The 25,769-nt window shown below is 40.4% G+C and overlaps 1 protein-coding gene across 3 annotated transcripts; it reads right to left on the bottom strand.

Moving 5' to 3' along the window:
* Positions 1 to 12,079: 12,079 nt before the first annotated feature.
* Positions 12,080 to 17,740, bottom strand: ZBED5 (zinc finger BED-type containing 5). 3 transcript variants are annotated; one of them, XM_032594829.1, is made up of 3 exons: positions 17,328 to 17,740; positions 15,441 to 15,555; positions 12,080 to 14,372 (listed from the first exon to the last, which is right to left on the bottom strand). In XM_032594829.1, exon 3 carries the CDS (start codon positions 14,229 to 14,231, stop codon positions 12,147 to 12,149), a length of 2,085 nt encoding a protein of 694 aa, XP_032450720.1. In that variant the 5' UTR covers positions 14,232 to 14,372; positions 15,441 to 15,555; positions 17,328 to 17,740; the 3' UTR covers positions 12,080 to 12,146. The 3 variants fall into 3 exon arrangements, with proteins under 3 accessions (XP_032450720.1, XP_030188077.1, XP_030188078.1); XM_030332217.2 differs by having other exon boundaries at positions 17,105 to 17,739; XM_030332218.2 differs by lacking the exon at positions 17,328 to 17,740 and adding an exon at positions 17,105 to 17,304 and having other exon boundaries at positions 12,080 to 14,403.
* Between the last annotated feature and the right edge of the window lie 8,029 nt (positions 17,741 to 25,769).

Below are 25,769 nucleotides of genomic sequence, written 5' to 3' on the forward strand. Positions count from 1 at the left end.
GGTGTCTGGTGAGAGCCTGCATTTTTGGTCATGTAGTGGCTTGCTTTTAATGAAAAGACGACAAAGCGAACACTTCCAAAATTTAAAAATGTTAAAATGTAAAAGTTTATGACTTCTGTCTTACTGGCTGGCATTCTCTCACTTGCTCACTTTGATAAAGCCAGCTGGCATATTGTAAGCAGCCCTATAGAAAGGTCTATGTGTTAAAGAGCTGAAGGCAGCCTCCCACTCAGTCCAACACCCTGTGAGAAACTGAACCCTGCCAACATAAGGGAGTTTGGAAGTGGATCCTTCCCGAAAAGAAACCTGACATGACTATAGCCCTGGCCAATACCTTCACTGCGGCCTATAGGAGACTCTGAAGCAGAGTCTGAACCTAAGCTGTACCTGGATTCATGACTTAATAGAAACTGTGAGGTAATGTTTTAATCCACTAAGTTAATTTGTTATGCAGCAGATAATGCAAAGCCTTAGCTTTCTCCTCTCTAAAACTGGGGTTGATAGCTTCACAGTTACAATAATTAAATGAAATAATGTATATAAAGCATTTGCAATTCAATATATACATTTTTTGAAAGGTACCTATTAACTCAAGTCCATAAAAGACCTCTACCAGGTATGTTTTATCAAAACACTTATGACATTAAAATAATGATTTTGGGGGCATCTGGGTGGCTCAGTCAGTTGAGCATCTGGATGACTTTGGCTCAGGACATGATCTCGCTTGTGGGTTCAAGCCCTGTGTCAGGCTCTGTGCTGACGGCTCAGAGCCTGGAGCCTGCTTCAGATTCTGTGTCTCCCTCTCTGCCCCTCCCCTGCTCACGCTCTCTCTTTCAAAATTAAAAAAAAAAAATGTTTAATAAAAAAATGATTTTTAATGCTATACCATTTTTTTATTTTTATAAGTTTATTTATTTTGAGAGAGAGAGCACGTGTATGTGCAAGTGGGGGAAGGGCAGAGACAGGAAAGACAGAATCCCAAGCAGGCTCTGCGCAGACAGTGCAGAGCCCTATGTGGGGCTAGAACTCACAAACTGTGAGATCATGACCCAAGCAGAAATCAAGAGTCAGACGCTTAACTGACTGAGCCACCCAGACATTCCTAAATAGTGCTGTAGCATTTTACAGTGATTTTACATACATTATCTTGTTTGATTCTCAGAGCAAGAACATGTGGCATAATAATATACATGGTTTTAATTCTGGGGTTCTGCCACAGAGTTCCCAACTCTTGGAATTTCCTGATAGGAATGTCTTTTGTCCCTCATTAGGGGTCCCTTTTGAGCACATCTGAGTTTATGCTAATGAGGTGACTTAGGTAGGGCCCTTAGATAGCCTTGGGATGGGGCTAGTTACCAGAAAGATCTAGTGGTCAGAGGCTTGGAACTTTCAGACCCACTCACTGACCTCTGGGAAGGAAAATATAGGGAAAGGCTAGATTATATAAAAACTACTGAACAACAAGAGTTGATGAGCTTCTGGATTGGTAAACTAGTGGAGATGTGAGGAGAATGGCTAGCCCAAGAGAGTGTGGAAGCTCCTCACCCCCTCCTATATACCTTGCCCTATGCATCTCTTCCATCTAGCTGTTCCTTAGTTATATCTTTTTATAATAAACTGGTAAAGGTATGTCAATGTTTCTCTGAGTTCTATGAGTAGCTCTAGCAAATTAATTAAACAGGAGGAGGGGGTCATGGGAACCTTGAATCTTTAGCCAGCTGCTAGGGTGACAACCTGGACTTGCTACTGGTGTCTGAAGTGGGGCGGGGGGGGGGGGTGCAGTCTTATAGTACTGAACTCCTAACTGTGGGATCTGACACTATCTCTATGTAGTGTCAAAACTGAATTAAATTATGGGAAATCTGGAGCGCCTGGCTGGCTCAGTCAGTAGAACATGTGACTCCTGATCTCAGGTCATGAGTTTGAGACACTCACTAGGTGTATAGATAACTTAAAAATAAAATCTTACACAAAAAATTGCAGGATATTGGTCAGTGTCTGCTGAAAATTGAAGAGTTGCTTGGTGTTGTTGAAAAAACCACGTATTGGAAAAAGAGAATAAAATATTATTCCTATTTTACAGATGAAGAAACTGAAGGTCAGAGAACTTAAGTGATTTGTCCAAGTTTTCACAAGTAGAAAGTGTCAGAGCTGAGATTCACACCTAGTCTTTTCTCTTCATTACCATGTTAACATCCAACACTTACTCAGTGAACAATTATTAGGTGTCAATCATTATTCTAGGCCCTGAGAATACAGAAGCAGATAAGAAAATCAATGCCTATGTCCTCAAGGAGCTTCTATTTCTTTTTATACTATAAAATTGGAAAAAAAATAATTAACTTTTCATTCATTAAATCTTTTCTGTTTATTCTGGATTGATTTTCAATATTTTATGACTTGGAAATGCAACGTTTACTTTACCATCAACTTTGTCCTAATGTGAGTAAATTTCACTAGGAATGATGTAATACAAAGCAGAACCACGGTGGTGTTTCTGTATTTGGCTAAATACTAGATAAATGCTCCACACATACATCAAACAATTTCTTCAGTGATTTTTTTTTAAGGTAGTCTTGATGCCTGTGTAGAGCTCAACACAGGGCTTGAACTCACAACCCTGGGATCAAGACCTGAGCTGAGATCAAGAGTCAGACAATTAACTGAGCCACGCAGGAACCTCCTTCAGTGATTTTCATAATAGGGTTTATAAAAATAAATTTTGAACTTCAGGCCTTTGTTTCCTAAGTTTTACTCATCTCTCATATTGTGGCACAGTTTAGTTGATGAAGGTATGCTTTGAGTACAAAATTACGTAGAATAGATACACAGATAGTTTATTGGTGTTGCACTATTTAAGGAGTGCTAGACTTATTTGATGATGTTTGCAGGAACACTGAGAACTTACTGATAGTCAATTTATTGTGAAATTAGTAAGACTCACTTCAAGCTCACAACAGACTAGAGATTATCTATATTGTGTCTGACTTGACACTGAAGCCTTGAGAGTACCTTGTTTTCTAGAATAAGTACACAGTTTGTCAGAAGAAAACTTTCCCAAGCCTTCCTGAAAAGGGATGTTGGCTTGGTTCCTGATGCCAAGTGTCTGGTCAATCTATGGTGCTTTGATAGACCATATTTATATTTAAAAGCTGGTATGGGTATTTGAAAAGCGAATTGTTATTAAGGTAGATGTATTCTAGAGTGATTTTCACTGCTGCCTCCTGAAATAGGTGCTTGGTAGAGGAAAAAGATGGTGAATGAATGTTGCTGAGTGAATCTGGGAGCTTCTGAAAGTATTTGAGGCGTTGACAATATGTCATGACCTCCTACTTCTTATAAGACATGTCTAGCCTTTTCCTTTATACATAAAGAATAATTAAAAATAACATTTTGCATTTTAAATGCCCTTGTCTAAACCAAAAGTACTTCATGTTAGGCAATTAATTCTTCCATATCATGGTTATATAACCTACCACAGAATTGCCTAACACCTATGAAGTGCTTTGGAAATTGACATCGAGTGATTTTTAAATACTGTTTTTGGGGGTGTCTGGCTGGCTCAGTCAAAGAGCATGTGACTCTTGACCTTGGGGTCGTGAGTTTGAGCCCCACATTGGGTGCAGAAATTACATAAATAAATAAAATGTAAAAATTTTTTTAAAAATCTATTGTTTTTGTAGCATGGTGAAACAAAATTTTGGAACAAAAAATCTTATTCTGTCATCCCAGAATAAACCAAACCAGCACTCTTATATTCAGACCAGAATTTACCTTATATATTTTGGGCAGGGAAGTAGGGGCTGCTTCTTTATAAGAAACCTTGAAATCATCTAGTAGAAGGAATTTAAAACTAAGTTAAAAAATAATTCCAACACTGAAATTCCTATGGGTGAGCCCCTTTCGCTCCTCTACCAAAAATTCTGGAATTCTCTTCCTTGAGGGACAGGGGAAAGGTGACAGCAAAAAGGACATGGTGGTAGCATGTAGAGTTACTAGAAGAGTATAGGTACTTCAAGAGTTACTAGATGAGGCTTGGAAACCCAACATCATCTTTTCACTCAATAAAAACATAATGAAGGCCAAATCTTTTATACATCATGGACCTTTGATTAATATACTGCATTTACTTATGATAAAGACAATCACCATTAAATTTTGAATGCCCCCAAATTTAGATAGTTGTCAAATTTGTGCCACAAAAAGTCTAGCATCAAGCTATATGGGATGAAAAGAAGTACAACATACGTTCCCTGCTCTTAAGAATGGAGATGGAGAATCTTTCAACTAATGTGTACATTTTCTAAAGGGGTCTCCACAGTTTTGGGTCTCCTCAGAAGTATATCAAGGGCCCAGTATCATCTTAATTTTGAGCTCTTCAAAGAAAGGATTCTATATGGTAGATATTATGTCTGTACTAATGGTTAGAATAGCTACAGTTAACAATAGCTCTTTTCTCAGTGCCTTCACACATTTTTACAAATAAGATACCCCCGGAGATGGTAACGTAACCCCAAACCTCTTTTCCTGTTTGAGAACCACAATGGCTTCTCATTGTACTTGAAAAAAAATCCAAAATCTGGTTCATTCCTGTACCTTTGGCAACTTCTATCATGCTCATAGAAGTTTATTCCATATATACTCATCTTTCTATTCTTTAAACACACCAAGCTCTTTCTGTATCAGGATGCTTGCATTTGCCTTCTCTCCATCTGGAATATTCTTTTCCCAATCTCATTTGAGTGGCTCCTTATCACTCAGGTTTCAGCTCAAATGTCACTTTCTTGAAGACCTTCTCAGCTTATCTGTTAACACTCTGCTTCATTACTGTTTTATTTTCTTCACAGAACTTGTCTTTCCCACTAGAATGTAAATTCTTTGAGAGTAAATGACATGTTTATGCCCTTTTGTGTTACTATTCATTTAGTCTGAGTTTGATATTTCTTTCAGCAGGTCTATGGAATTTTAGGAAGGTAGAGTCAAAGGCAGGCACTTAGGTCACCACCTTAAGCCTGAAGTCTCACTTGTTTGGGGAAAGGTTTATTTTGCTCAAAGGGATTTGTTAAGAAAGCCATGCTAACCATTATGTGATGGATTTTACCCTGTCAATATCTAATTCTTCTGAGAAGTTAAAACAATCCTTTAGGGAACTTGTTTACAATTTCGACAGAAAGCAACTTTTTTTTTTTTAATTTTTTTTTTTCAACGTTTATTTGAAACGAGAGAGACAGAGACATGAGAGAGACAGAGCATGAACGGGGGAGGGGCAGAGAGAGAGAGAGACACAGAATCGGAAACAGGCTCCAGGCTCCGAGCCATCAGCCCAGAGCCAGACGCGGGGCTCGAACTCACGGACCGCGAGATCGTGACCTGGCTGAAGTCGGACGCTTAACCGACTGCGCCACCCAGGCGCCCCATTTTTTTTTAAAAAAAAATTTTTTTTTTTTTTCGACAGAATGCAACTTTTAAGAAAGAGGACTACTCAAACTACTTCTGGCTGATTACTGTCCCAACAAGGCATATGAGTTATTAAATTAAAAAAAAAAATCACACCATATTTATCTAGGTCTTCAACAAATTAAAGGAAAAATAAGTTTGTTTTTAAGGTTAATTTCTAATTTGAATTTTATATGCCTGATTCACAGCTATCCCAGCCTAAGCTAATAAATAAAATACATTTATCAAGTTGTCCTACCAGGAGAAATAAATGGCACTTGATGATACCTAATAATATCAACATGCACTGATTTAGTTTCTGGTCTATAAAATATTACCAGTGGCATAATTTTGAATGATAAAACTATGGTAGATGACTAAGTAAAGAGATCAGGCTATCTTAGTTTGGGATGGCACTCATCTCAACATTGAAACTAAGTTTACCAATAAATTCTAGCTTTATATTGCTTTCCCTTTGGACTATGTTATGAGGATTTTGCCAATGTAAACTATCTTTTTATTTAAAAAAATTTTTTAATGTTTATTCATTTTTTTTGAGAGAGAGACAGAGTGTGAGCAGGGAAGGGGCAGACAAAGAGGGAGAATACAGGATCCGAAGCAGGCTCCAGGCTCTGGGCTGTCAGCACAGAGCCGGACATGGGCTAGAACTCACGAACTGCAAGATCATGACCTGAGCCGAAGTTGGACACTTAACCAACTGAACCACCCAGGCACCCCTCCAATGTAAACCATCTTAATAAAGGCATTTATTGGTCTAGGTAACAAACAAATTACAGGCAGGATAGTAATCAAGTGCTCTGATTCAGTCAGGGCTCTGATTTAATTTCTCACTAAGTTTCTGGCTCTGCCCTCCTCTATGTGTTGGCTTTATCCCCAGGCTAGAGAGATGCAGCAATTCCAGTTCTCCCAAGTACACAGGACCTTGATTTCTTCTTTAAAAAAAAAATTTTTTTTTAAGTTTATTTTTGAGAGAGACAGAGTTCTAGCAGGAGACAGGCAGAAAGAGAGAGAGACAGACAGACAGACAGAATCTGAAGCAGACTCCAGGCTCTGAGCTGTCAGCACAGAGCCTGACAGGGGGCTCAAACTCCTAAACCACGAGATCATGACCTGAGACGGAGTTGGACACTTGACCGACTGAGCCACCCAGGTGCCCCAGGACCTTGATTTCTTTAAAGTGAGGAAACATCTTTTCTCAAAGCCCCTATAATAATCCACCCTTGCTTTTCTCTAGCCTACACTGGGTCACATGCTACTCTGGACAAATTCTTGCGGTCAGAGTAATACTATGCCTTAATAAACTTAGATCCAGGTTCCTGAACAATTGTTGTAAGTGCAATGGCATTGCACTCACCAGTATTTTTCAAATGGTGGATCATGACCCAAGAATGTATCATGAAATTAATCTTCAGCACCTACTCTTCATTTAAAAAATTAAAGATTTGAGATTGTGTTGCATATATGGTTAGTAGTATTTTATGAAACTTTGCTGCTTATGCATACACACACCTGGATTATAGTATAAAATCTGTTTCTTATTGTAAACTGAGGTCAAAAAGAGTTTGAAAACTACTATCGTATGCAAAGCAGGTTCACTCCCCAAACTGGAGTGGGGTCAGCTGTTGCTTAAGTACATGGATTATGTAAGGGAAAAATGGATCCCTGAAAGAAAATAGATACAATTTGGGAGAAGAAAATATATGCTGGGGATAGTCAACAATTCCTACTGCAGCTTGCTGGACACTTTACTATTTAATCTATACTGGATTCCAATACAGTCATAACCAAGCGTTTTTAAATTTTTGCAATGTTTTCTCAAAGTATACCTCTCTTCCAAAGCATTTCTTTCCTTCCATCCAGTAAGTATCCATGATGGGGCAATTTATAAATTTCATCATTTGGTTGGTGGAAAGTATTATGGTAAAAGACTCATTGAAAAGCTTGGCTTCTAGGGAAAAAACCCATATTTCAAATAACTGAGCACATCTTTATCATCATCCTAATCTTTAGGTTTAAATGTGGATCTTATTTGACAATAACTTTAGAGTTCATTTTAGTTTAACTAAGTCAAGAAACTAAGGCCTACAGAGGAGGATGAACTTATCTAAGGCAGTTAATTAGTTGTAGAACACGAGTCTCTTGACACCTGCTTCAGAATTCTTTCCACTGTACTAATTAACAGTACAGTTACACCAACTTAAAAAAAATGAAAGCAAGTAATGAACATGAGTAAATTCCAGATGCACCTAGTTTTACACTGCTGATGGATTCTTTTAAGAGGTGTAGGTAAATTATATTTGGGGGAGAAAAACTGCATTTTTTAAGGCAACATGGGAGCTTATTTACAAAATGCCACCTTTGAAGTCTTTGAGAGGCAAAAAAGTTAATACTTTATACGTTTAAGGCTAAGAATTTTAAAGCTAATTTTTATAATGTTACAGTATAAATTGTATTTCACCTTAATACTTCACCTTTTAAGGCAGGGAATTCAATTCACTGAGCTTTTTTTAAATGTGTACTTATTTTTGAGATAGTAGAGAGCATGCAAGTGTGTGCACAGGGGAGGGGCAAAGAGAGGGGGACAGAGGATCCAAAGCGGGGTCTGTGCTGACAGCAGAGAGCCCTATGCAGGGCTCAAACTCACGAACCATGACATCATGACCTGAGCTGAAGCCGGATGCTTGACCAACTGAGCCACCCAGGTGCCCCTTTGTATGATTAGAAATTTACTAAGATCTATGAATGATCCTAAAGAAGTCCCAGATACTAGAAATTACAATGAGTATTTATGTATGTGTGGTACTAGGAAATAATCCTCATTAAGAAATAAAAGCAGTTTCAATTACTTATTTTTTATTACCATTTCTTTTTTTTTAATGTTCTTATTTTTTAATGTTTATTCATTTTTGACAGAGAGAGACAGAGCACAAGCAGGGGTGGGGCACAGAGGGGGACACAGAATCCAAAGCAGGCTCCAGGGTCTGAGCTGTCAGCACAGAGCCTGATATGGGGCACAAACCCATGAACCGTGAGATCATGACCTGAGCCAAAGTCAGATGTTTAACGGACTGAGCCACCCAGGTGCCCCTACCATTATTTCTTAAGTAAACTCTGTGCCCAACATGGAGCTCAAACTCACGGCTCGGAGATGAAGAGTTTCATGCTCTACCCACTAAGCCAGCCAGGCACCTCGCAATTTTAATTACTTTAAATATAGAGATTCACAGTGAAAAAGTCCTTTTGGGTTAGATACATCAAATTTTGTTTAATGCACAGGAAGAGTAACTATCATTTGAGGATGCCATAAGGACATTTTTTAGTTCCCAAATATCTCTTCCAGTATGAAGCATGCCACCCATTTCTTCCTTTAAGAGTTGTTTTCTCTTTTGTGTGAAAGGGTTTGGAGTACAATAGAAAGGGAGTCTGGCCGTGTTCAAGACTTTGTTTGCTTTGCTTTTATTTAAGAAAGGCAAAGTCTGGGGGCGCCTGGGTGGCGCAGTCGGTTAAGCGTCCGACTTCAGCCAGGTCACGATCTCACGGTCCGGGAGTTCGAGCCCCGCGTCAGGCTCTGGGCTGATGGCTCAGAGCCTGGAGCCTGTTTCCGATTCTGTGTCCCTCTCTCTCTGCCCCTCCCCCGTTCATGCTCCGTCTCTCTCTGTCCCAAAAATAAATAAACGTTGAAAAAAAAATTTTTTTTTAAAAAAGAAAGGCAAAGTCTGAAGAGTATGTAGGGTTTAAACATCCAAGGAAAAAAACATCTTCTGTCTTAGGATTCAGCCATGGTACCTACAGTAGGTTAGGGTAACACAGAAGTTGCTGTCTGGAACTAGATTTGCCTATCATCCAGCAGGTCCCAGGCCCACCTTCAGGTGCTAACAGTCTACTCTCACTAGCCACACACACTATCCCTAGGTTAGTCCTGATATGTTACAGAACAGATAAGAAGTTGGCATCAAGAATCAAGTTGGGATAGTGGTAGCATTAAAGTGGTCTATTACGAGACAGCAGGGTCCCAGTCAAAGGACCTGGGTTTAATGCCAGAATCTAGACTCTCAGAGGAGGAAGTTACAGGTAAAGAAAGATATCTCAAAGGGTGCCTGGGTGGCTCAGTTGGTTAAGCATCCAACTCTTGATTTTGGTTCAGATCATGATTTCATGGGATCATGAGTTCGAGCCCCACAACAGCCTCTGCATGGACACTGCTGAGCCTGCTTGGGATACTCTCTCTCCCTCTTTCTCTCTCTTAAAATAAAGACTTAAAAAAAAAAAAAAGGACTATCTCAAGAGAATGATACTCTGAACAAAGAACTTAATCAAGGGCTCAGGTTCAGTGATCACAAGAGTCCAGTTACAGACTCGAGGTATCAGCCAGACATGGACATTATGGCATTATATACACTTCTCAAATTAGGGTAGATTTAATTCTAGGATTAGTTGACAAAAAAACCTGCATATATGAGAAATTATGATGAATCTTTTTGGAGAATTAATTTTCCCTGATGGCAATTTACTCCCTATTTTTACATAGTTTTATATTAAGCAGTCATACATTGAAGTAGAAAGCTAATTTTTGATTAATCTAAAGAAAACACAGGACTTTAAAGAATGTCCACATTTTAGGAGGGAGTTTTAGCTATACTCCCAAGTCACTGTTTGATGCTCTTAAGAAAAGTCTGAAAGGCAGTGGACCACAAAAAGTACCATCTATGGAAAAGACCTGCTATATTTTATTTGTTTTTTAAAGTAAGCTCTACACCCAATGTGGGGCTTGAATTTATGACTCCGAGATTGAGAGTCTCATGCTCTACTGACTTAGCCAACCAGGCACCCCAACCATCTGTTTAAATTACATCTTTACTGTGTAACCTTGGACAAATTAAAAACTCACTTAATCCCATAAGATTGCTGTAAAGATTGTTAACATACAAGCATCTAGTAAGATAAAATAGGTGCTTAATATTATCTGACAAAACCTGGGCTAGACATACTTAATCTTGCTGCCTTAGGTTAGGTAAGGTCCTACGGACTAGAAGGCTATTGAGTTGTCAGAGAATAAAAACCTAGATTAGAAGTGAGTGTGGAGGGGCGCCTGAGTGGCTCAGGTGGTTAAGTGTCTGACTCTTAATTTCAGCTCAGGTCATGATCTCACAATTCATGAGTTTGAGCCCTGCTTCATGATCTGTGCTGACAGCAAAGAGCCTACTTGGGATTCTGTCTCCCTCTCTCTCTCAAAAATAAATAAACATTTAAAAAAATAAATACAAGTGAGGGTGGAAGTGAAGTTTAAATGGGACATGGTTGGATATGACAGAGAACTAATATATGCTGTACACCTATTCCTATCATCTACTGTTAGGAATTTTAGATACATACTCATTTGATCTTATTAACAACCCTCAAATAAGGTGTACTTTTACACATGAGAAAACTGTGGTGTGGGAAGGCTCAAACTGCCCAATATTAAATAGCTAATTAAGCAGTGGAGCAAGTCCTCCAACCTAGTCATGCTACCACATTCTGCCTTAGTGAGGGGAGGTACTTCTACTCCCCAAAATGTGAACTCAGTTTGAGTAAGTGAGATTAAATAAAATAATGGCTACCCATATAACAGGAACACAAAATATTTAACACTGAGCTGGTGACCTGTACATGTGAGGTGATATGGGAAGAGAGCCTATGGAAAGTCAGAACTCTTTCAAAGAATTCTAAAAATAAATTGATAGGGTGTTTCAAGTCTAATCATTAGTAAGTGATTAGTAAAACCTTATTAGTCTACAGTATATGGAATTTACAATACTCTATATAGGAACCGAGAAACAATAAAAATATCTGAAAGCATTCCTCATTCTTCTTCCCCTCTCCAATATTTCAGCTTGGATAAAAGCTGTGACATCATTTAGTGACTTCTGCCTCATGAATTCTGGGTAACAGAATAATTAAGCCAAAAACACAAAGGGTAACTAACATTCAGTACACATGCAGATATACAAATATGAGCCACCATACCCTATTCCGTTTTTTGTTGATTCACCTTCACCAACATTTTCCTTTACTGAGAATTTTACTTTAGTAAGGCCTTTTGCTGGGTAACAGAGACAGTGCTGAATAAGACCTTACAGGAGCTCAGTCCAGTAACAATGGGAATCACGAGGCCACCAAGTAGTTCCCAGTTGAGACAGACACAAAAACCAGGACCAAAAGAGAAAGATAACAGAGAATCAAAGTACCAAAGATAAGTTAAGTCAAAGTATTGAAAAGCAAGTAAGAGTTTGTCAGGAAGCAAGGGGAAGGAATATTTTTTGAGACCTGAAAGCATGAAACAGTGTGATGTGTTTAGGAACGGCAAGAAGTTCCATGTGACTGGAGGGCTGCATGGTAGGCAGGACCAGAAAGATTCGTAGTGATTAGATCCTAAAGAGATAAATTATGCTAAGAAACTGGGATTTTATCTTGTGGATCAACATCTTCCACAGTTAGGACCATGAAACTCTTTGAAATTACAATGTGAAGAAGAAATACCAACAATAAATACACACTGAAAGCTTCTGATTCTTTAGCTTTCCTAAAATCTAAAGTATAAAAAATATGAATCATTTTATTTAAAACCCCAAAATACCAGAGATGAAGTAAATCATCTTTTATTTTCATCTTATACTTGGTTATCAAGAGACATGCAAAACCCTCTAATTTTAATGAGAACAGTGTTTTTGTGTCTTTTTATCACATATCCGCTTAATATTAGGTGTAATGTTGCTAAGTCGAATCCGCATATGAGGTGCGGCATCAAGTCTTTTCCTGTATTTCGTTTTTGTTGCAGCATAATATGAAAATCCTGTTTCACACAGGTGCATTGTAGCAAAAGGAAGAAGTACACGAACTGCACGCCTTGCAATGCTTGGGTACTCTTGAATTAGGCTACTCCAAAAATCATTTAGTGAAAGTTCGCTGAAATTTTGTTTCACTTGAGAATCAGATGTTAAATCAATCAGGCTCTCATAGTCCCGTGCTACTAATGAAGCTGGTTTAACAGTTACTGTAAATGGATTTCTAACCCAAGTGTTATTGTCATTTGTTACAGGAAAATATTTTAACAGAGTAGAGCGCAAACCCCTTAGGTGCTGCACAATGGCACTACAAATATCTTTATCAACTGTAGAATTAATTTCGGTCAAAAAGTCACTGAGAGTAGGAAAACAATCAAAGTTTTCTTCTTCTACGGATGAAGCCCAAAATTCCAATTTTCTTAGCAATGATGACATTTTATCAAATACTGTAAAAACTGTCACATTTTTTCCTTGCATTGATAGATTTACCTCATTTAATTTAGTAAAAATATCTGCAAGATATGCAAGTCTTAGCAGCCAAGATGAATTTGTTAAACAATCAGACAGTCGAAAAGCAGAATCCATGAAAACCAATAGTTCACGACGGAGCTCAAAAAGTCTTACAAGAACTTTACCTCGGGAAAGCCACCTCACCTCTGTATTCAGAAGAAGTGCTGTGTGCTGGGCACCCATTTCCTCACATAAAATTTTTAGTAGCCTAGATTGATGTGGTCGAGCTTTAATGTAATTGATGATCTGTACAGCCTGATCTAGCACATTTTTCAGAGATGTAGGCATTATTTTAACTGCTAGTGCATGTCTATATAATAGGCAGTGACTACTGGTGCTTTCGGGAGCCACATATTTTATCAAGGTGACAGCCTCAGCAATTTTCCCGTCCATTGCCCTAGAAGCATCACTACAAACATCAACACATTTTTCCCATTCAATTTCATGTTTCTGCATAAAACTGTTGATGCAGTTGAAAATTTCTTCACCAGTAGCATTACTTTGCAAAGATTCACATAAGAGTAGGTCTTCCTCAATAGATTTATTAAACCTGTAACGAACAAAAACAAGCAGCACAGCAAGTCCTGAAACATCAGCTGATTCATCTAGTTGCAGTGAAAACCCATCACAAATTTTCAGTCTACAAACAAGCTCTTCTTCAATGTCAGCAGCAAGATCTTTAATTCGACGTGCAACAGTACTATTTGATAGTTGTACTGCATCTATTTTTTTACTATATTGTTCATCAAACATCCGCATCACGACATCTTTAGCACAAGGCTTGATGAGTAATTCTCCAATAGTATGAGCCTCTCCACTCAGGGCTATATGGTAACTTACATTGTATGATGCCTCTGTAGCACTTTCATTATCTGTATTGACAATTTTAGGTGTTGGGGGTTTATTATTTTCAGGTGAATCAAGATGTTGCTTGAAAAAGCTTATGTCTTTGTCTTTATATGCAGCGTGTTTAGTTTCCAAATGTCTTCGAAGCTTACTAGGGGCCAAAGAACTATTTGATAAAATTTTCTTACATAACACACACTGAGCATGAGGTGCATCTCTATTTCCAAAGTAAGTAAATCCAAAAGACAAGTAACTTTCATCATATTTTCTTCTTTTTGGTTTCTTACTAAATGTTGTTATTTTGTTGGAATTGGACATAAATTTGACCCTGGAAAGCTCACCTTCTGATTTTTTAGAAACTGAAGGCTGCAATTGTTCATCCTCACTTTGTAATATTCCAACCTTTTGATCATTTGATTCAGACACAATTTGATAACAAAAAGATTCTACTTCTTGTTTAAGACTTCCTTGTTTCAGCAAGAGATCCATAGGTAACGTGTTTGTGGCACAAAACATGGTTAATTTAGAATAAACATTGAGTATCACAAATATGTTGAAATTACATGACAGGATACATAGAAGATGAGCAATCATCAAAGAGATGATACAGAGCAATACATCAGTTAATTTGTAAATGCTGCCTATGCATCAATGCGCAGATGGAACATCACACGTTCGTGTATCAGGTGATCTCTCATGCGACTTCCTGGTGCTCTCAGGTTTGGCACACCTTTTCTTAAAGGTAGATTATCACATAAAAATAAAGCTATAGAAATGAGTTTAGTATTCTTAAACTTATATTTTAAAATAAACTATAAAGAAAAATTGTTAGCATTGATCTTTTTCTCAGAACACTTATTAACTTAGAGAATATTAATGTTCTATAAAATATAATGTGGGAACCAGTGGGCTGAGAAATAATGAAGAGCTGATAAGTGTGTTTTTAAGGAAGGGACCTTGAAGAATATGTCCCATGGCAGGGGTTGGCAAACTTTTTCTGTAAAGAGCAATCTAGTAAATATTTTTGACTTTACAGGCCATATAGTCTCTGTTTCAACTACTCAACTCTATAGTTGCAGCATGGCAGCAGACACAGACAATACTAACAGAACGGATATGGCTGCGTTCCAATAAACCTCTATTACAAAAACAGCTTGGGCCATAATTTACCAACCCCTTCTCATGGCAAATAGTGTCTTGGAATCCCTTTTAACTTTCTGATGCCTATTGCCATTACATATTTTCACCGTTGATACTATTATACATATGAAGCCTCCTACCAGGGCTAGCAACAATTGTGATGAGCTGTATTAAAAATACACACAGTTCAAAGTTTTGCAAAACACAGAATTCTGTATCCTAAATACTGTGCTAACAATGAAAAATAAACTAATGACCAAAAGTTACCTACTATTTCTCTGGAATCAAAATCACATAAATATTTATATTATCCAAATTAAGACCCATTCAAAGTAATGTACATTTTACTGAGTACTCTGCATTCCATTATGCTATAGGTGAAGATTTAACCAGGACCTAAAGAAAACATAAACTCTGATTTTAATAGGTTTATTCCTCATATAATTTTTAAAAGCATAATTAGAAGGGAGAGTAATGCAAACTTTAAGACCTCTGAAGAAGACTACTAACTTTGCAAGTTAAGGAAAACATATTCAGTGTCTATCCAAATATATCTGCTTTTGATTTAAACTTCATGATTTGGCTACAGAGTAAGCTTTGAATTCTTATGTTACATCCTAAAGCAAAAATGGTTCTCCTATTAACAGCTAGATGGTAAGATACCTGAAATGAGTAGTACTCCCTTCTGCAATCACACTCTCCACCTTGGCAGCTTGAAATGCAGACTCTTCAAAAGAATAAAATTAAGGGATGGGGTGGAAAGGGAGTAACCAAAAGCCTAGAATGAGAAAAATTAAAATTAGACACTGCAAAAGCAGAACTAACTACAAACCTCTAAGATGACCTTTCATTACAATTTATTTTAGACCCAGGCAGTGCAAGAGATTCTTCACTGCAATGCAGTGAACTGAAATAGAAGATGGCTAGCATAGTAAAAATGCTAGTATCTTTGTTTCATTTAATGCCCTCGTTATTTCATCGTTTTGAGACAGTCTCCCAACCACTGACTTCATAGAAACACATGTAAAAAACTTTCAAAAACTAAACCTAACTTTTAAAAGTACAGCCACATTTTAATGTCTCTAAAACTAAACATGAAAAGTTATCTAAAATAGAATCATACAGGGAAGTGTTATTTGAAACATGCATTTTTGCTATAACCACTTTTGTCCCCTAACCAAGCTCCTAATTTAGGTTATTAACGTTTAGTGAGTGATCATTTTTTATTATGCTTGAAACTGCTAGATCCCTCATACAGATTATTTAATCCTCAAAACAAACTTGAGAGTCAGGGACTATCAACAACCCCACTTTAGAGATGAACTAACAGACACAGAGAAGTTAAGTCATCTGCTAACAACACATCTTGCAAGTGAAGAACTAAGAGCAGAACCCAAAAGGTTGGGTGGGACTGCAGAGCTCATGAACCTAACCATTCCTTGTGTGTACCTTGTATTCTAATTTCCCAAGCACTAACGGGCAACAGAGGGAAATGGATTACAATGGATTACGACTGCCAGAAAGTCGAGGGTCTCAAAGTGCAGCAACAGAAAACCCTACTCTTATCACTGGGAGCAAAAGAGCAATAGATTCTCGTTTCTACAATCCCGATTTGAAGTTAGCAACAGAGAAGTTCGTGGAGCTGCTGGTTAGGATTAGGATCCCTCTCCCTTGGTACCAGAGGACACAACGGAGTAGGAAGCTTTGTTTTCCTAAGTAAGGCCTCAACCCCACCTCTTTTAGAGGTGCTTCCCGAATCTCTCGAGGACAAAGAGTCTGGACTCCCTAGAGAGTAAAGTTTCTATTCCATTCCCCGAAAAGGCGGGCAGGGCGGGGGCGGGTGAGAAACCCGGTTCTTTTGTCTCTTCTGAGTTAACTGACAGGTAATACCATCCATTCACCAACCAACCCCCCCTCCCCCGCCTCAGGCGGTTCCAGCTGTGAACAATACCCTCAGGGGCAGGAGGGCCAGGTTAAGAGCGCAGTCCACTCAGAAAGCCTGGGCAAAGGTGGATGCGGTCACCCCTTCCTGCACCTACATGCTCCTTTAAGCGGCCACTTCGATGTGCTGCCCAGGCCAGCTATCCCTCCTTGTCACAGGTGCAGGCTGCCAGCAGACCGCCACATCTGGGGACTCGCCCACCCTCGCCTCCAGAACTCTTCTCTCGCGTCCCCGGGAAGTCTCCTCAGCACCCAACACTGACCGGTCTTCGCTGCGGCTGGGCTGGAGCGGCCCAGCTGAGCCTGCGGCCGCCATTTTACACAGCTCAAGACAGCGGCCATTTCAGAGCGCACCGCTCAGCCGCCGTGGCGGCTCTGGTCCTCACCTTCACCGAGGCCTGAACGGGGTCAAGAGCCAGTCGTCGCGGACTGGAAGGGGGAGGAAGGGAGGAAGGAATGAAAAACAAAACAGAGGGAAGGATTCGGGGACAGGGAGATGCTCTCAGCTCAGGGATATCGCCTATGCCACCTCCATAGAGATCCAGTTCGCGGCTGGCGCGGTCGCTCCTCTGAAGATAAATTTAGCACTCTGGAGCACCCGAACTTAACAGTCTTCACGAGCGGCTCCGCCGCCGCCCAATCAGCTCCAGAGCTGCTCCCCGCCACCAATCCGCGCTGAGCAGCAGGGCGGGACCAAAGGAAAGGACCAAGCTCGGTTGAGGCGCGACCCAGCTGCTGCCGCTGCCGTGTTGGACCGGGGCGATGGGAAGCTTCGGCTGGTGCTAGACGTGAAGCGATTGTTTTCAAACTTCCCTGGGCTCCAGATAGTCCGGGGGCTTGTTTAGAATGCAGGTTCCTGGGTGCTGCCTGACAAAGTCGGTGGTCCTGTGGGGCTGCACATGACTCTTGGAATCTGCATGCTCCCAAGCACTGGCGTGGTGCCCAGGCGGCGGTGATTTGTGTAGTTTCGCAGTTACCCCAAGGAGCGCGCACAGCCTGGCTGCGGCTGCTTTCACGACCTCTTTGTTCCCCGAGCCGCACCCCAGGCTCAGGTTACGCAACCGCCTCCTCTTTCTCTTGTTTTCCCAAAGGAGTGGGGGCACAACACCCCTTCCTTTCCTCGCCCCTCCCGACGCTGCTGTGCCAGGGGCTCGTGGGGGCTCGGCCGGGAGCTGAGCCTCCCGCTAGAGGTCTCGAGTGACCCCAGACGCGGTGCGGGCTGCCGTGTAGGGATAGCAGCCTCTCCGCTGTGTCACAGGAAGAGTCCGCTCGCTCCGTCTTGGCACCTCTCACAAGTGGCACCCTCCCCGAGGGGAACACCCGGCGGCTGGCCGGCCCTCTGGAATACTCCGTTGGCTAGCTGCTGCTTTCGGGTGCTTTAAGCGTGGTTCTCTCCCACGCCCCTCCCGCCTATTAAAAACAGCCCAGCAGAGGGTACCGGCTGGGTATTTCCCCTTTGGCGATCCGTCGCGGAGACCAGGAGTCGGTTTTTCCAAACTGTTTCCTTAAAATATATACACGTCTAGGGATAATTTGTTAAAGTACCAGTAGTACTAAACAGTAGGTCCCATTGTTTGTAATATTTCAGCCTTTCGAGGTCCCGTGGAAATAGCTAAATGAACGCTGGATAGTGTTTTCAGGCACTGCACCAATGACAAAATTCCCATCTTGTGGTCAAAAACAAGGGCAGCTTCTGTTTTTCTTAAAAATGCTTCCTACATATGTGAACAGATCTCTTAGGCGTAGAAAGAAGCCTACCCTGCCGGTAGCCAAGATATCCAACCAGCCTGATGCGGCAGGGCCCGGGTGGTGGACAGATTGGGACTGCATGGTGGCCCACTGACAGTGAAGATTCTTGTACTCCTGCTTTTATGTAATGTGGCCTTGGCGTTGGTCAGGGCAGCTCCCCTACCAATGAAAGTACCTGGGGATTTGTCGGTTGGGGAATTGCCCGTGACAGACCCCCCCCCCCCCCCAGGAAAAGAACCATTGGGGAAAGAAAGAAGATTCCGCAGGGAAATTATGCGGCCCTACGTCCAGCTCTTGCCACTCTCCTCTACCTAAAGGAAGGATAGCTCCATATATTTCCCAGCCAAGGAGGGGGACAAATGGGTTCAAAGTCCCCACTCAGCAACAAAGGAATGTATCTATGGATACAAGTTACTCCAACCCCTAGGCCCACTTGGCCACCAGGAGGCATTCCAGATGATAACTGGACCTGGTTGGTTAAGGTACAGAATGGTTCATTAATTCCTAGGTATACATGTCTCTCTGGGAGCGCATAAGGCGTGGGTTCCCAGCGCCCTCTTGGCTCCCTCCCGGCACCCCAGACCGAAGTGAATACTTTTGTTCCTTGTACCGCAAATGGTTCAAAGGAACAATTAAGAAGTCATGTTCTTGTAAACATTCCACTTGAGGTGTTGAGAGCTAGATGACCTTGAAAGGGCAGGAGGGAATGTTACAAGAAAATAACTATGTTGTTCCTTAATGGGTGATTATACAAAGAAACATTTTTAGAATTAGGTAATGCTGAGAAACGTAGATAACACACGCTACAAGAAAATTGCTAACGAATATAATGCCACACTTGCCACAATAAAGCGGCCAGTCTAACACATTGCTGTTGTCTGTGCCCATTTTGTTGTTATTTTTCGCTGACGCCATTCATCCTTCAGGAACCCCTAGACCTGCTGGGGCTGGACCTTGGCACTACCCCTTGACACAATTTTCAGGAGGCCTGCATAGATGATTTCCTTGGAATGTTCATAGAAGACAACATTTGGTCCTAAATATTTTTAAGCTAATTCAACATCTTCAGATCTTTGCCCTATAGTAAGTAGGCTATCCATATGTCTTAATTATTTAAAACAAATTTTCCCTGTGAAATCAAATCATCAAAATTTTAGGTTTCATTTGAACTTTGACCACAAAGGTGGGAATCATTTTTGGGAAGGGGGCGATGCAGTTTTACTTGAAGAGCAAAGAATTTCCTTTCTTCATTGCAAGAGTTGTCTAGCTTGATAATAACATTGGAACGATATCCCATATTTTCATAGATTTTATATTTCACAATAAACTATTACATATAAGCTCCCAATTTACTCTTCACACATCTGGTTTGCATCTTTATGAATTGAGAAAATCTGAAACATTCGGTTAATGGGAGAAATAGTGTTTAAACAAGTTCAGCTGAAGTCTAGGACTTCACCTACATCTTAAACATCTGAAGAGTCTGATAATCAAAGACTTGAAACATAAGAACTTATACTGTAATTGCTTAGTCAATAAATTATTAGGTAATGTTGGCTGATGAGACAGATTAGAAAATATATAGACAATGTAGAATTCAGACCAATAATGACAATAGCTAACATTTATTGAGTATGTAGTAGAATCCAGGGGCTATTCTACACACTTTTTAAGGTGTTAACTCATTTATTCTTCACAACAACCCTATCAGATGATTGTTCCTATTTTAAAGATAAAGAAATTGAGCAGTTTGGTAATAACTGCCTAAGTTCCCAAAGCTAATTGGTGGCAGAGCTTAGGTTAGGTGCAATTCTGGTTGTGGGAATTACAAGCCAGGTGGGTCTAGATGGTGTATGTGTATGTGTGTGCACATGCACTTGCAAACTCGTATTAGACAGATAACTATTGTAAATAAGATTATATTAATACATGGGGTATGTAGGTAGAGACTTATCATTAAAAAAGGAACTCTGTGTGTTACGGGGGCTCAAGTAAAATCATCACTGGAAGCAGTGACAAGAATTTCAACTGATCACCCAAATTTGCAGCCTCAGTTGCTGTAAGAGGTCTAAGATAGCAATTCTGTTCACATTGGTTGCATGAGTTAATTTGCATTGCAGTTAGGTTGGCCAGAAGCATGTGATGAGACAGGGAGCTCTGGAGCCAGTATTGTAGTTCAGAGTGTCCCCCCCGTCCCAACCCTTTATACTCCTCTGTGCCAGGAGCTGATCCATCCAGCCTTCCTGATGGCACAGCCCGGGTGGTTGGCGGAAGGGCCACACACAGCGACCCTCCGAATGGGAAGCTACTGGTATCCCTTCTGTTACTCATCATGGCCATCCCCATGGTCCAATTGGCACTGATGATTCAAGATAAACCCATGGGGGCAAACTCGGGGATATTTTCTGGGGATGACCCCCAGGACAAAAAGAAACCTTATATCCAGCAGGTGCCACCCCTGCCTGCCTGTCCTCTACCTAAAGGAAGGATAGCCCCATATATTTCCCAGCCAAGGAGGGGGACAAATGGGTTCAAAATCCCCTCTCTGGCAACAAAGGAATGTATCCATGGATACAAGTTACTCCAACCCCTAGGCCCACTTGGCCCCCAGGAGGCATTCCAGATGATAATTGGACCTGGTGGGTTAAGGTGTAGAATGGTTCATTAGTTCCCAGGTATACATCGTCTGTCTGGGAGCACATAAGGCGTGGGTTCCCAGGGCCCTCTTGGCTCCCTCCCGGCACCCCAGACCAAAGCGAATACTTTTGTTCCTTGTACCGCAAATGGCTCAAAGGAACAATTAAGAAGTCATGTCCCTGTGAACGTTCCACTTGAGGTGTTGAGAGCTAGATGACCTTTCATGAAAATAGCAACGCAAATACTTTATAAACTATAAGTAAGCGTAGATACATAATGAAAGTAGTATGAAGAAATTAATCAATAAGCAAAGGGCAGGAGGGAACGTTACAAAGAAATAACCACGATGTTCCTTAATGGGTGATTACACAAAGGAACATTTTTAGAATTAGGTAATGCCGAGAAACATAGATGACACGAGCTACAAGGAAATTGCTAACAAATATAATGCCACGTTTGCCCCAATAAAGTGGCTAGTCTAACACACTGTTGTTGTCTGTGTCCATTTGTTATTTTTGCCGATGCCGTTCATCCTTCGGGAACCCCTGGACCTGCTGGAACTGGACTCTGGCACCTCTGTTTTTCAGTATACGTGGGCTGGCCTGGGAAGACTACAGCTGAGGCAGGCCCTGAGTGAGCTGACAGCTGGGGGGCCATTTGCTGATCTTGCACCTGCCCTTGAGCAGGGCAGCAAGTCCTTTCTTGAAAAAGGATCTGAGTGGCTCATCTCCATGTCTTGAAGAGCAGAGGTTATACACAGCATGTAACCTTTAACATAAATATGATACATTAGTATAGTTTTCATTACTTTTGTGAAAGTTCACATTATCGTGGTGTTGTGTATTTTGTCAACTAAAAAAAATTTTTTTTATGTTTATTTATTTATTTATTTTCAACGTTTTTTATTTATTTTTGGGACAGAGAGAGACAGAGCATGAACGGGGGAGGGGCAGAGAGAGAGGGAGACACAGAATCGGAAACAGGCTCCAGGCTCTGAGCCATCAGCCCAGAGCCTGACGCGGGGCTCGAACTCCCGGACCGCGAGATCGTGACCTGGCTGAAGTCGGACGCTTAACCGACTGCGCCATCCAGGTGCCCCTAATGTTTATTTATTTTTGAGAGAGAGAGAGGCAGAATGCGAGTGGGTTGGGGCAAAGAGAGATGGAGGCACAGAATCTGAAGCAGGCTCCAGGCTCCGAGCTGTCAGCACAGACTTGACACTTGCAGGACTTGAACTCATGAGCCGTGAGATCATGACCTGAGCTGAAGTTGGACGCTCAACCGACTGAGCTACCCAGGCACCCCTATATTTTGTCAACTTTTGAGATGTATGAAATACTTAAGTGTTTTGTGACCACGTGTATGAGATTGAATTATTGGTATTGGATTTACAAGAGTTACATAAGTGCTTATAAAGGTTTCATTGGCTGAATGTTGGATATATTTCTTTTTTAAATTTTTTAAATTTGGGTTTTTAAAAAAAGTTTATTTACTTTACTTTGAGAGAGAGAGAGAGAGAGAGAGAGAGAGCGCATGTGCAAGTTAGGGAAGGACAGAGAGAGGGAGAGAGAGAGAATCCCAAGTGGGCTCTGCACTGTAAGGGTGGAGTCCCATGCAGGCTTGAACCCACGAACCATGAGATCATGACCTGAGCTGAAGCCAAGAGTTGGAAGCTCAACTGACTGAGCCACCCAGGAGCCCCCAAAAAATAGCTAAGAAAAGCTGACTATTTGAATATGCAAATTATGTTACATGTTTAGGAGGCATGGAGTCTGTTACGCTTGTGAATTAATTAAATCATAGAGCATAAGTGAAAGTGATTGCCCATATTTTTATGCTAAGATTAGGAGATTATAGACTAATAACATTTATAAATTGAGTTTAAAGGCTTAAGAAATATGAGTTTGCAATTTTAACATATTGTGCCTATTGATAAACTCATCATGCCAATTATCAATTTATTGGTTATTGCTTTTATTCACTCCTAGGACTTTCTCTATCCACTCCATGTTCAATGATTCTCAAAATATAACACTTACATAACTGACTTCCCACTTGAACCCCAGTTCCAGATTTTCAAGTCTGTAGACTTTCTCTTTGAATATATACCAACAGCTCAGATTAAGCATATTTAAAACTTTACAAATTCTAATAATACTTGTACTCATTTATGTTAAAGATTTTATTATTCTTTTAATATTCCAAGCAAACTTGGAGTCAATAGTCAGTCTTGACTAACCTTTATATTCCATATATAAAGGCATCAAGTTGTTACTTTTTTCAAATGTTGCTTAGGTTCATTCCCTTCCCTCTATGGCTCTTGCATGTTTTCTAGACCAGTCTCAAGAAATGTTCCTTCTAAATTATTGCTACAGTCTTGCTGGCTTCCAGTCTCTTTCCATTTAATTGGCTTTGTAAACCAATCTTCCATATTTTAATATCTCAGTGACTCACTAATTCTTTTATGTTATAGAATCATAAAACTTTAGAGCTAAAGAAAATCTTTAGAAAATATTATAATGCAATCAATCCCCCTTTCCCTTAGTTTTATAAAAGAGAAGAATCAATCCCAGACCTATCACATGATTTTGATGTCACGTGCCCCACTGGTATAGGGCATGTCTTAGAATTCCTTTTTATCTCCCATTGCATTAGACATAAACTGTTCATTTGGCAGATACACTGTTAAATATTGGTTGATATGTAAATTTAGCCATTTTTATTCTCTGTTAAAAATTCTCTTTCTCTTGCAATGATAGATATCTAACCCATAAGCAAAAAAGTTAATTTTTTGGCTCACATTACTAAAAAGCCCATTGGCACAGGTATGGATGAGTTCAATGGCCCAAATGATGTTGTTAGGGCTCTGTTTGAGTCTGTCTTTATAGGCCCTCTCTGAATGGTAGTGTAATTAATTGCCTTTGGCATCCCTAAACTTATGATGAAAGAGAGCATCTTCCCTAATAGCACAGGGAGAAAGGTTTCCAGAAAGATCTTTCCTTCTGTTTGTGTTATGCCCTTCCCTTCAAGGGAAGGAGTACTTAAGTGGTCAACTTGGGACACATATCTCCTTGAATTTTGAGAACATAAGTTTACTCTGATTCACCACCAGAATCTCAAGAAATGATTGAGAGGCAGTCTCTTGAAGGAAAAGATTCTGGAAAAGTAGATACTCACTAAATTTACTCTCTTTGCTCCTCATATCTGATCAGCTGCCAAGAAGTCCTCCACTGTTATATCTCTTGGTCCTACCTTTTCTCTCTAATTCTACTGCCATCAGTTTAGTCCAGGATCATATTATTAATCTCCTAACTAATCTCCTGGTTATCATCAATCTCTTATCAAATTTATCTTGCATGCAGGTAAGCACTTTACACACATTAAAATCATTCCCTTACTCAAAGCTATCCCCATTACTGGGGCAATAAACTCCTTGGCTTGGCATTCAAGGTTCTCACAAAACTAATTTCAATTTTTCAACTTTTAAGAAATTTTACTGCTAGGTAGGAAGTGAGGCAAGTAAGGACTGGATTGTCTGGGGCTCCCTCTCTTCAGTCAGCAATCATATAATATGTAGGTTAGTTGTTCTGGCTTAAAGGCCCAAGTTTGAGTTATTCGTTTTGTTGTTTTATTTTTAATTTTTTTATTATTATTAAATTTTTTTAAATATTTTATTTTTTAGAGAGAGAGAGAGAGAGACAGAGAGACAAAGCGTGAGCGGAGGAGGGGCAGGAAGAGAGGGAGGCACAGAATCCGAAGCAGGCTCCAGGCTCTGAGCTGTCATCACAGAGCCCCAACACAGGTCTCGAACTCATGGACCATGAGATCATGACCTGAGCCAAAGTCGGACACTTAACTGACTGAGTCACCCAGGTGTCCCTGTTTTATTTTTAATTTTAAGTTTTATCCCAAGCATAAAGTTTAAAAATTCAAAAAGCACTGGAAGGATTATAAATAACAACAACAACAATTATTCCTTGGCTATTTTTTCTGATGCAACCACTTGTAACATTTTATGCCATACCTTTTCATATTTACCTCCATATTTCTTTTTTTTTTACAGTTTTATTTATTTATTTTGACAGAGAGAGCATGAGCAAGGGAGGGTCAGAGAGAGGGAGAGAGAGAATCCCAAGCAGGCTCTGTACTGTCAGCATGGAGCCCGCGCAGGGCTCGAGTTCACGAACCATGAGATCATGAGCTGAGCCGAAATCAAGATTCAGATGCTCAACTGACTAAGCCACCCAGGCACCCCTACCTCTATATTTCTTAATGAATATGTGCATTGCTCACATATGACCCATCATTATTCTGATTCTGAATCTACTTATCTAAAATCATTAAAGCCCTCAGTTCATTGGCTCAATCCTTCAGTGTTCCAGTCCCAAAATCCTGAGAGTGGAATCTGGTCCCAAGTTAATGTTTTTTCATCAAGCCACCAACCACTGGCCAGCCTTTGGGTGAGCTGCCTTTAAGTTGAGTCCCTACTGTTGCCAGGGGTGGAACAAGATGGGTGGGTGCTCTGGGCTGGCTCTAATAATTTGGCATTTGATTGTAGCAGGCATCACACATTGATGCCCTAAACTCAATTATGACTCCCTTCCAGCAAGTCTTAATGCTTGAGACTGGAAACCTAGAGACTGTATTTTCCAGAAGTCCTTACAG

Source organism: Lynx canadensis, chromosome D1 (assembly GCF_007474595.2).
Source record: "Lynx canadensis isolate LIC74 chromosome D1, mLynCan4.pri.v2, whole genome shotgun sequence".
NCBI lineage: Eukaryota > Metazoa > Chordata > Mammalia > Carnivora > Felidae > Lynx > Lynx canadensis.